Source organism: Ambystoma mexicanum, chromosome 6p, assembly GCF_040938575.1.
Source record: "Ambystoma mexicanum isolate Mex_15411 chromosome 6p, UKY_AmexF1_1, whole genome shotgun sequence".
NCBI lineage: Eukaryota > Metazoa > Chordata > Amphibia > Caudata > Ambystomatidae > Ambystoma > Ambystoma mexicanum.
Genome location: NC_090935.1, coordinates 1,204,153,528 through 1,204,166,167, shown reverse-complemented (window position 1 = coordinate 1,204,166,167; position 12,640 = coordinate 1,204,153,528). Strand labels below are relative to the sequence as shown.

Below are 12,640 nucleotides of genomic sequence, written 5' to 3'. Positions count from 1 at the left end.
GGAATTTAACAACTTAATAATTAATCCAGCTAAATCCAGGATAATGTAATTTGGCACATAGGGTGGGAGAGGGGGCAAGAAACGTCTGACGTGGTCATTAAAAGGTAAAAAACTTCAAGAAGTCAATTCAAGTACATATTTGGGAGTGTGTGTAAACACAAGTAAAATCGAAGCTCCAAGAATTGACCAAATGGTGAAAAAAGCTAAAAACTCAGCAGCACAAGAAGATTAATACTGAAAAGGTATTGCTGATTCACATTGGTCCCTTTAATATCATTTTACAGAATGAAAGTGATTCCAATCTTGGCACATGGTGCTGAGAAGTCTTGTATGCTATCTGAAGACGTGTGGTCCCGACTGGAAGGGGTATTCTGGAAATCAGTATTGGAGCTCCCAAAGAGCATCCCAATCCAACTAGTAAGAAGAGAACTGGCTATGACGTCAATAAAAGCAATTGCTAAGTGGAAATCAATTGCATTTTTTTCGTAAATGCTTAGAAGAAAATCCGAAAGGTGGTTTTCCGATCTTGAAAACGGCACTGAATGACCCCAACGAAATAATATTACAAGTGTGGAAAGACATCTGCCAAAGTATTGTTAAAGACCTAAACGAATCAAGAGAATCACTGATGAGGGATCCCTCTAGAGTAAAAAAAAAACGTATGCCAACGATTGGATTGAGACCCAAAATGAAGTGCAGCAATATAAGCACCATGAAGAGTTCTGGTTTGGCCCTCGAAAATTAAACAGACCATCATTGTATGTGCGCATCTTTCCAAACTGGTACTTACGACCACAGTACATCCGGTTTAGATTAAATATCTTCCCTACCAGACAAGTCCTAAGTAAACGAGCGGATCAATAGAAAGGCATCACTTGCAGATTATGCCAGGAGAAGGACTCTGAGGAATCATTAAAGCTCGTAATCCTGAAGTGCCATATATTTAGACCTGAAAGAGACCTTTTTCTGGGGTGAAATAATTTCAAGCTACGGTAACAGATGCTGAGGAATGGTGGAAAATGCCTGTTGAAGGCGAGAAACACATTTGTTTAGCCTTAACTAAATTGCTGCTGGCTATTTTCAAAAAGACTGAACTGATTGCTCTAAATAACAAAAGATTACACTGATTAATGGAAATGTACTGCTATTTGGTAAAGAAAAATTGAATCTTAATTGTATGATACCAAAATATGTATAGTTTTATGTTTTCTTTTTTGTATGTTGTAAAATTGGCTAGAGGTTTCCAAATCTGTTAACCATTTAAGCCAAATAAAAAAAAAAAGAATAAAAAAAGAAAAAAGCTTGTGAAAGAGCTGGCTGTGAACCATGTCTCGGTAAAACCTAGGATATCAAAGTCAAGTTCTTCCAAGAGGTGGCAGATGTCAGAGGAGTGTTTGACAGCAGAGCGAGAGTTGAGAGTGGCAAGATGAAGAAGGTTATATTACGCTGTCGACTGGTTAAATTGCACCAGTCTGCTGGAAGGACCTTTGTGGATATCTCACTAATTTGCTTTAAGTAAATGTTCAAAATTTTCCAAGAATTCTTCAAAAATAATAATAAGTTCAATTAGTTGTAACCAAAAAATATTTTATTTAGAAATCTGCATTTGTCTGAGGCCTTTAGCAAGCACTATATTGTCCAATGCATTTCGGTCTGTGCTAGACCTTCATCAGGAACTATTAGTGATCAAAAGATAAATAATAAAAAATAAAGATCATGTTATCTAATATGTTAATAACAGCATACATTTTCATTTAATCCAATACAACATTTTACATTGTACTTAAAGTTTGCTCCAAAATGTACCTGTATTAAACGATGCTTCTAAATCTTAGGCCTGTTTGTATTCAATTCCTTATTGGAGAATTATCCAACTCTGCTTCACTCAAACATGCTCGTTTATATTTTGTTATATGCCCTTTGTGCAACTTGCTTCTGTTCTTGAGATGAAGAAGGTTGCCAGCCTTACAGACCTTCCTGGGGCCGCAGGTACAAATCAGAGGTACGCCCTGCGGAGGTGTGGAAGGAGCCAGAGATGGGACAGAGGAGGAAGGAAGAGGGGCAAGGTAGCCAAGGGAGTAGAGAAGGGGACAGCCAGAGATGAAAGGAAGTTGATGAGTCGAGGGAACCGCCTATCGAAGAGGAGGAGGTTCGCCTGAGGGCCTTGGACCATGACAGTGCCATTAAGGTACACATTAATGATAACTCTAGAGGAGTAGAAGGAGGCCATGAGGACTTCCCAGCGGGTGCCAACATTAATGGGAGAGGAGGAGACAGGACAGAGCACAGAGATCATATTGGGGATCCATAGATCTGACGAAGGAACGACAAAGAGGATGTCAGTGAGGGTCGATCTAGAAGAGGAGTTGGAATAGGTATCAGCAATGGGGAGACCTGGGTTGGAGGCCAAGATATCCCTTATAAACTACTTCTTACCAGACTTAGTGAGAAGGGAAGGATAGTTGATAGAGAAACAGAAAGCACATTGGGTGAGAAGAGAGAAGAGGCAGTGGGAGGAGTGTGCAAGTACAGCAGTATGTAACCGTCACTGGGCTCCCAGGTTACCATTAATGGTCAAAGTTAAAACAAAAACACACCCTAATTTGACTGTCAAAGCTAAATGAAAAACACACCCAAGATTGACTTCCAAAGCTAAATGCAAAACACACCTGACTTTCAAAGTTAAATAATAGGGCAAAGTAGGTATGGAATCACAGTATGAATCAGAAGTTAGGAGGTGAGTGCAGAAACGGATGCATTTGAGAGCAAAACAGGGAGAACTGTGAGGTCAAGCAAAGGAGGAAATGCAGGTCCCAAGAAAGGGAAATAGAAAAGGCAATCAGAAGGAGAGAACTAACCCATAACGAGTGAGATAAGAAAGTCTAGGTAGTCCAGTTTCCAAGCCATGTGAGGTTGCAGCCTCAGGGAGGGTCGGGTTTTCGCAATTGTCTCATTTAGCGCGCTGTAGCAGAGAGGGAGCAGACAGGGGCCTTAGTCGTGGCCTTTGTTGTTGAGCCGGCTCCTGCCTCACGGTTACCTTGATTGGCCTATGAAGGCAAAGGCAGCCAATTGGGAAGGGAGTACAGGCTATGCAAAGAACTCAGAATCAATGGAAAAAAGCAACAGCCATCTCGGAAGGTCCCGTGGATGGTGTGGCCCAGTTAGAACCACACGTGGAGACAGAAAACCCAGGCAATGGGCGCAAAAAGATATGAAGATTGCACTTCACACAATCACTCCATGAACAGCTGTAAATGTGGATTTTTAAAAAAAATAAAATGCTCCGAAAATCGCGCACCTAGCACAATGCATGCCGAAATTAGAAGGGCTTACCCAGGCAGGCCCACGCTCGTGGGAGGATGATTGCAGCAGGTTGGAGTGCTGCAGTGCAGCTGCAGTACTCACTACAGTGAGTAACATTAATTACTCATACGTCCTGTCCCATTTCCTCCATCCTTGTGGGTGATTCCACCGAACAAGACCATATGGTGGAGCTGTGACAACCTGCCTCATATCTAGGATGACGCTAAAAGGTTCTTCAGAACCGCCCCATCCGAACTCTGCATCTCGCATGGAGCTGGTATCCAGGGAATAGTGTTTAAAGAACGCAGATGGAGTGGCCCAAGTAGCCGCCCTGCTGATGAAATCCCAGGACGCATGACTCTGAAACGCAATGGCCGTGGCCTTAGCTCTGACTGCATGTGCATGTGCATGAATACCCTCAGGACCTGGTTTGCCCATGGCTGTGTACGTCTCTAGATGGCCTGGACCATCCAACCAACGGGTGATAAAAGCTCTGGAAACCTGGGTGCCAGGGAACGTGCCCACAAACGTGATGAACAATGCCTGAGAGTTCCTGAAAGATTTTGTCAGAGGGAGGTAGAACTTGAGGACTCTCTTGAGGTCCAAGGAATGCAACGCCCTTTCGGCATCAGACTGCTGGTTCAGGGAAGAAGACCGGCAGGCAGATCTTCTGATTTAAATGGAATGGAGTGGGGTGGGGTGACCACCTTGGGCAAAAATTGTGGATGGGTGCACAAGATTACCTTGTGGTTATGAAACGTGGTTAAAGGCTCACATGATGACAAAGTCTGCAGCTCACTGACCTTGCGCGCTGAAGTGAGCGCCACCATCAATACAGTCTTCAGAGTAACCAGCCTGATGTCCACCAAGGCCATCGGCTCAAAAGGCATGCGCTGCAAGGCCGCAAGAACCACATTAAGGTCCCAGACAGGATGAGGCCTGTGTACCGGAGGAAAGAGCCTGGACAACTGCCTGAGGTAGACCTTAACCACCAGGTTGGCTGCTGAAAAAACCTGCTCTGGGGAATACTTGTAGGCCCCAATGGCCGCCAGATAAGTGCAGCAGGTATTGACCCGAACGCTGGAACAAGCCAGATGTGCAGAAAACACCAGCACGTCATCCAGGGAGCAGGTGAGAGGGTCAAGCCCCTTGCTATGTACCCAGTGGCATACTGAGCCCCCGTAGAAGGCCTCCTGGCCTCCTGAATGATGCCCCAGTTATCCTCAGAGAACGGAGCATTATGAAGTCTCAGCTGGTCAGGAACAGGCCACTAGGGCCAGCCTGGCCGGATCTGGGTGCTCCGCGGTCCGCCCTGCTGCATCAGGAAGCTCCTGCTGGGGATCGGAAGATGGACCAGTCCCTGGAAACGCAACTGCAGCAGATCGATCAGGATGAGTCTGTAGACCACAGATGCCCGGAACTTGCAGAGGGTCTGCTGGAGCAACGGTGGAAGAGGAAACGCATAACACCTGAATCGTTGTCACCACCAGAGAGGGTTTCGGTCTGGTAAAGGGGGCTCCCACTGCCACAATGCTGTCCATCAGCCACCAGCGAAGATCCAGGAGGAGGAGCAGGGGGATTGGGATCCTATACGACTGAGACCCTGTCTCCTGGTCCCAATTGGCCATCAGGTGAAGCTGGAGGTGCCTCCTCTTGAGGTGGGCGTGCTGAACCGTGAGCATGCACATTGCCACCAGTCCAAGAAGGTGCTGGAACCACCATTCCGAGGTGGTCGAATTGGCCAGGAGCTGGGTTGAGGCCGAAATGCAGCGATTTGTATTAGAAGTGGTACGGCATAATCGTGAACCGCAGACATTTCTGATGCGGCTGGTAGTTGGGGACATGCAGGTATGCATCCTTGAGATCTAGGGAACACACTCAGTCCCCTGCACACAGAGACTATGCTATGTGCTTGAGAGTAATCATCTAGAAGCATTTGATCAGTAAAAACAGGTTGAGAAATTACAGGTCCAGGACTACCTTCAGGCCTACTTGGCTGTTCTTGGGTACCACAAAAATCCTGGAGTAGAAGCATGAGACCCTGTTTGACTGAGGAACCGGCTCCACTGGTTGCATCTCCAAAAGAGAAACGATCTCCCATAAACAGATGAGGAGAGCAAAGTAGAGGAAAGGAAAGTAGAGGAAAGGAAGAGGAAGACTGAAGCCTGTGGAGACTAAAGAAATGATCCAAGGACTCTTGAACCAACACTTCCAGCTGTCCTAGAAGAGAGCCAGCTGGCCCACTACATGCAAGCTGTGTTCCCTCAACTTTACGTCATTGCTTTTTGGTATCTGAGGCGGGAGCGGAGAAGATGGGAGTGAAAAATCTGTGCAAAGTCCTCTGCTGCTTCCTCCTGTCGTTACTAGGCGTACGGTCAGGCCTTTGTGCACCACAATCCCGAAACTCCTTGAAGCTGGTGAAAGCGCTGGGTTTGAAGTCAGTCCTGCCCTCAGACAGAGGGAAGCACTTCTATCCTGGCTTAGACAGAATGGCCAAGGACTTGGCGGTCTGTGCAGAGGTCTTCTTTTAGTTAACTCATCATCGGTGGACCAATGAAAATGATCCAAGCCCTCAAAAGGAAAGTCCAGTATTCACTCTTGCACATCAGACGAGAATTTAGTGCCATGCATACACGCAGTATGTCGCATCTCGACCCCCAGTCACAGCTCTCTGCTAGCTGTGTCGATGTGGGAGACCGAATGCCTCCATGAGGTCCAGCGCAACAGCCCGGGCATCTGCCAGGCCGGCCTTAAAGGAGGCCTGCCTCTCCAGAGGGAGATCAGGCAGTAACTCCCCAAGCTCACGCCACAGCTTCTGGTTCGCTGCTGCTAGGAGGGCATTGGCGTTAGCCTGTTGTAGCCCTAACATTACATAGCAGCGTTTACCTAAAGACTCAAAGGCTTTGTCCTTTTTGGACAGACAACTGGAGGCGGCTCCTGCAGAGGAAGACGACCAAGACGATGGTTCCGAATACAAAGAGGCCGCTGCCATCACTGATGAGGGTGGCTGAGGGTGGGAGGCCAGGAGAACTGGTTCCCCATCCAGGAGCCGGAACCAGCGGTCCAATTTCTTGTTCATCTGGGCGTTGGCCCAGGGCTTCTCCTAGACCTTTCTCGCCAACTGCAGGACATCCTTCTGCAGCGGAATCCCTGAGCGGCTCGTGCAACGCCTGGCCCAAACCTCTGCTAGCACTCCCGCCTCCTGTGAGGCTTCCTCAGGCTGAGGGACCCCCAAGACCTCTGCATGGCCCTGAAGGCGGTCATGAAAGGCCTTCACAGATGCAAAGGGTTAATTGTCCTGGGTGTTGTCGTCAGCATCGTCGTGATGTACCCCCCCAATTTTTTACAGATGGAGGGGAGTCCGGGTCCTTGGACACCAGAGCCGGAGGATTCCCCCTGATCCGTACCCAAAGATAGCTGTGGATCCATTGGCTGCTGCTGATGGTACAAGAGGAGGCATAGGGGTTTGAAGTAACAGCAGGGCCTGGACCGGAGGGGGAAAATGCAACTGCACCGGGAGCACTTCCTTGACTATACGTTTGAGGAGTACCTTCATTAAGGATGAGGAATTGCTCAAAGAAGCGATCCTCGCAAGCTGCCAGATCCCGAGGGGCACAGACCTCAGCGGCGCTGGGCCTCCTTTCTTGAACAAAACGCCTAGGCGCCTGCGGCGTGTAGTCGTAAGGCTGCAAGTGGTAGAAGTCCTGCTGGGACCAGCCGCCTGTACTGTAAAGTCTGCCTCCACTTCCCAAGGGAAAGGGACTGGAACCTTCTTGCATTGCCTCTGTGGGCAAAGGACCGGGGAGGTCCGAATCCAAGATGGCCACCGTCATAGCAGGCTCAGTCACGTTATTGTCAGCCATCTTGGGGCCTTGTGCCATGCCCTGGACGGAAGGACGCAAAGGCCACGTGCAGGCTCAGACATGGAAGGACACTCCTTGGCCCTCAAACTTGAAGCAGAAGCGATGACCTCAGAGGTGGCTCTGGTAGGCTCAGAGCCCTAGGTCTGATGGCCAGTAGTCGAATCGCCCTGTACCACGACCTCGAAGGTCACTCGGGTAGGCTTGGTGTCCTCAGCTACAGAGCTGGTAGTCGTGCTGGATCGTGCTACGGACTGACTCTTGGAGGCAGAACACAGCGTTCACTTGCCCACTAGGGCCGAAGAGGAGGACAAACTTGCTTGCCCCTCCGTAGACCACCCGGTAGAGCTCCTGAGCCCCTCTGCTTGGGAGCCAATAGCCTTGCCAGCCTTCGGTCCACCAATGCAGTGCCCGGAAGAGCCCCTGGGTCCCTCGGCTTGGGAGATGGTAGTCTTAACAGCCTCGGGTCTGCCAGAACCAGAATTCAAGGTACCCTTTCCCGTGGAAACCCCAGGGAAGGAGTCTCCATGCTGAGAAGCGTACTAAATAAAGGGCCTACCTTGTCTTGATGTGGGGTCCTGGAGATTAACTCTTTAAGAGGACCTGGGGGAGAAGCGTGGAAGATCTTCCTCCAGCGTGAAAGACGATTCTTCAATGCCTGTGACCGAGAACTCTGCAAGCTGCACACGCGTCCAAGCGAAGGTCGGGCACCAGGCACTAAAGACAGAATGCATGGGGGTCCAAGGCTCGTAACGAGCATCTCGTGAAGTCTCTTGCAGCCGACAATCGTTGGGGGAGGCGAGGCACCGAAGGGAGGTGACGAACATTCAAAAGACAAGAACGGGGAGCAAGCGGAAAGTTAAAAAAAAGTCTCTGCGCCTAGCTGCCAGGTCAAACACCATCCGTTCGGAAGAAGGGACTGATGTGAGGTGCCGGAGGGTGAAACCTCGGGCGGTGTTCCCACGCCCGGAGCTGCCCCCTGCACGCTGGATTAAATTTAAAGAGGAAGCTCAATTTTTCGCTGTCAAAGGTTCCCATACCATCCCCATGTTGGGGGATGCCCACAAGAATACAGGAAAGGGGACAGGATGTATGAGTATGATGGAGAAGGAGGCCTGCTGAATAGTTCCTCCCAGGGTTTGAACCAACCTAGTAACACAATTGGAAATTGTGTCGCGTAACACAGAGTTCCCACGCATTGCCTGGGCCTTGAAGAACATAAATAAAAAATACCAACTTTCTTACAGGCACTGTCCCGTCCAGTGCAGGGAAAAGGACTGGCAGTCAGATTAGGTGGGAATGGTTAAGAGGAGCAGCCTTATGCTCATTCACACTGGCTCACATTTGAATTCGGGTGTTTGCTCTTTTTGATATTGGCCAAAAAAAAGAATGTGGCCAAAGACTTATTCAATGACATCCCATAAGTATGGAGGAAAGGGGATCGGTTGTCAGAGGATTGGTTGTACAAGGGAAAGGTCAGGGTATAGTTGGAAACTAATATAGGCTGCTACTGGAATTAATAAAGGCATTGAGTAGCCTTTATCCTTGAATTATGTATGTAGTTTGATATTGGACTTTGTGATTTAGAAAAGTACAATATATATGAGAAACGATGGAGATACAGAGAACTGTTAATAACGTGTGTAGTCTGCTGTCAGATCATTGCCAGTCCTAATTTCACACGTCTTTAGACCATGGGTGAACATTTCAAGTTGCAAACTACTAGCCAGCTATCAAAAGTCACTCATCACCTTCACCCTAATTCTATACAGACACAAAGCACACCATTTCTTATTTGCCACAAGTCAATTATCACTAGCCTTTGGCTAGTGGGAGTGCTACTTTTGCGCCCTGCTTTAGACTTTTTTGACCTCTTGCCATGAAAACTCCATAACCTTTGCTTTTCCAGAGTGGAGAAAGGCAGGCACTGAAGAGTGTGGAGAAAAAGAGACCTAGGCAATTGTGCCTTCGGTGTGGGCCGCACACCCAAAATTACCACTAAGTGTTAATCAATTCCTTTTAGTTTATTGTTCAATTAATAAATTCAACTTCAATAGTGATTCAAAAGTATAGTCTTTTTTAATTTTTCGATTAGTGCGTTCCTAAACATATATAGTGCTTTATTGGTTAAACTTCACCAACAAAGCTATTTATCTCTGTTGAGGCAAAACAGAAAACCCATCCGGCTAATGCATTTCGGATTATATCCTTCATCAGAGCCAGGTTAATCCTGCACACATAATTATACGTTATATGTTCTATGTACATTCAACAGATTCACAATGTTTAAATCAGGATTTGACAGTGCAACAACGAGATTATCAATAAAAGAATAATTGTTAAACAGGGCGCCCACAAGGACAAACAAATATTTACCATAAATGTGAGAAAGGGAGGAGAAAACATAAATAAATAAATAATAAAACAGACATATGTCATTATACATATTCCAAATGCAGTTTTCTCCAGGTAAATGGTTATATTCTATAGTTCATACTGTTCATAATATTTATCATCTACATTTTCTTAACAAGTTTAGCACCGCTGTCCCTCGTGTTGTCTCAAGTTTCAAAAGGTCTCACTAGCAGTGTGAACGTACTGTGCTCGGGAGTTAGATAAATGTTATTCTTAGTGCGGATAACTGTGGCTGTTTGACACTGTGTGCCTCTTATCACTAACCTGTGAGCCAATTTTGCATCAAAACGTGCTGTTCGTGTGTGGAATACCTCTATGAAGCGCTACCTGGTGTGGAGAAAGCAAGAATGTAAACCACTGTTAACTTTTACTATTGCAGCTGTCAGTCTATTCGCGATCGTGCTCTGCATTTCTCTGTAAAGACTGCATCTCTTACCTGGAGTGTAACGAGCAGCGACCTGAAGAGGCGCTGAAGAGTGACCATGAACCGTGGGAGGCAGAAAGAGATAGCAGAGCAAATTAGCCCCCCCTTCCAGCTGCAGCTCCCAATGTAACTGAAATTCTCTATGAAATAGAAGCTATTGGTGGAGGGAGGTGAAAGAAGCATTCTCTCCCTTGCTACATCCCCACCTGAAGAGTTTGACAGTGGATGAGTTGGTAGCTCCTGGTGTAACTGAATTCCAACTGTAGCAGGAGTTGTAGGAAAAAGGAGAGGGAGCTTCTTTTCACTTTCCATTATTTCAACCTTTCTCTCAGAGCTTCGCAGTGGTTGTGAGGAGCAACATTACAGGCAAGTGTTCTTCCACCCATTCCTTGTTAGCTCAGGAGATGAATGATGGCTATAGAATGTCCACCAACATCTATTTCTGCGGTAACTGCGGTAACTGCCATTCGCAGCCACCGCGAGAGAATCAGCTAATCACATTGATAATATGTTGGCTTGAATCCAACGATGAAGGCGCACCTTACTTGGGAGCTAACGGTTGTGCCCCTGTGCGCCATTAACTGCAGTATTTGCGCTCCTTGGCATGCCACCCTGCCTATCACACCTCCTCGCTTCCACTCCCTCACTGCCCACCAACTGACGTATATGTACCCACTTAAAGCCACCATCGTTGTCCTACAATGTCAAGATCTCTCTGAGTCCGCTGCCATAGAAAGCAAAAATGGGCTCCTGTTTTCACAACCCCCATTTTGCTTGAGCTACGCATTTAATGAAAGGGTGTAGGACTGTGAACGCTCTGATGAAATGGAACTTTTTTCGTTTGTGTAAAAAAGCTATTCAGTGAAGGATGTCAAGTTTCTTATAGTGTTAAAGGCTGCTGTGGTGGTGGGGATGGGGGTGAAGTTTACCTGGCTTCTAATGGCTGTGAACCTTGGGATACTTGGGCACTACTGACCAGATATACCTACCAAACCTTTTTAATGCTATATTCAGTACATTCTGGCACTATGGCTGAATGAGGGAGCTACTCATTAAGTCACCAAGGCAGGGGCTATTTTGCTAGCCATGTGCTGGGAGAATGTTTCTGTCCAATAACTACTGGAGGAAGAGTACTTACACGGTGGTACTGATAATCTTCAACCACAACTACTCTAGTGTATTCTTACCAGCCGACAGACACAGCTTTCCTCAGCAAACAGTTCGATCAATAGGCAATCAAAAAGTAGAAAATAAAATGTACCAACCTTGGATTATCAAGATCATACACAACTCTGTCTATTATGTCATTTGGATGAATCATCCGCTCTATGTCTTGGGAAATTTTGGTCCTGTAATGACAAAATAAGGCTCTTGGTTACTGTTATCCCCATCAGATGATAAAGAGAAACAAAAACGTTGTGTTGGTTTTGGGATACCAAACGTACATTGATAAAAACTGCCATGTATTGGTGCCTTTTGAAACAAATTTCAGAAGTAAAATATTATAATTTTCCCTACTAAAAGCAATTTGATAGATAGGGTAAGAAGTAACCTATGTGTTAATTTTACAGCATAATAACTTGGGTACATACCAGTCTGAATCTGTTTAAAGTCATTACGGCAAGATAATACAAAAGCAGTGATCCCAATATTGCATATATGTACATTGTATATATCGTTAAGGCAACCAGAATATTAGAGAAGGAAGAATATTTTGATCCATGAACATATGTTTTCTTGAATTAGTCCTCAACAGAAAGCACTCTGCAAGATCAAAACACCATTTAGCATTTGGGTCTGGTACATCAAACAGTTACCAATCTTGAAACTTGGGCTGTACCTACTTTCAGAAGGCTGTACTTCGAGTCCATTTATGGTATCTTCAACTGCCCCACCCTTATTTTTTGTTTACAAATAGTAAACACACTGCAATGAACAGGTGCACATTCACTTTTAAATTAGCATTTTCTGCTGTTTCCATGGCAGCATCTTTGGTTGTATTTTTTTTGACAAATGCTTTTGAGCATCTTGGTTAAACCAGTATACCTGCTAATGGCGATTATGGCCATGATGGCTGCAGTGCAGTGCAGTGCTTAGCACCAAAGAAAACATGATTTACCTCTTGGTAATGTTCTTTCTGATTGACGATCCTTCCACAGATGATTCATATATGATATTCTATCTTCAGCACCGGCTGACCATGGCTCTGCTAAGCGCTGTGGTGCCTGCGCCTGCCTACACCAAACGTGACATTGGGCCCAGTATCTATGGAGCCGCCATACACCATTACCTCAGTTCTGCCGTTTTCCCTAGCATTTGAGGGACCATAGAACAGATGAGGTGTACAAGCTATCCTGCCATGAGGGGCAGGTTAGGAGAGAAATCCTTCAGAAAGAACATTACCGAGAGGTAAGTAATTTGTCCCTCTAAAAGATTTCTTCCTCTCAAAAATTGCTCATCTATGCTAGACTCCCACGGCAGCATATACATCTGGAGAAGGGAGGAAAGGTGGAGGACCACACCAACAAAAGAAAACTCTGGAGGATGGCTTGCACAAAGCGAGCGTCCTGGCCCGAGAGGGAATCCAGGCAGTATTGTTTAGCAAATGTGTGTGTTGAAGCCCCCTTAGACACCCAAC

The 12,640-nt window shown here is 46.4% G+C and overlaps 1 protein-coding gene across 4 annotated transcripts in view; it reads right to left on the bottom strand.

The window, feature by feature from the left end:
* The window catches only part of AGTPBP1 (ATP/GTP binding carboxypeptidase 1), a 2,604,148-nt gene that overhangs the window by 954,249 nt on the left and 1,637,259 nt on the right, over positions 1-12,640 (bottom strand). For all 4 annotated transcript variants that reach the window (XM_069625853.1, XM_069625856.1, XM_069625854.1 and 1 more), the window contains one exon: positions 11,268-11,351. In XM_069625853.1, coding sequence (XP_069481954.1) covers positions 11,268-11,351 — 84 coding nt within the window. The remainder of the gene's footprint in view (positions 1-11,267; positions 11,352-12,640) is intronic.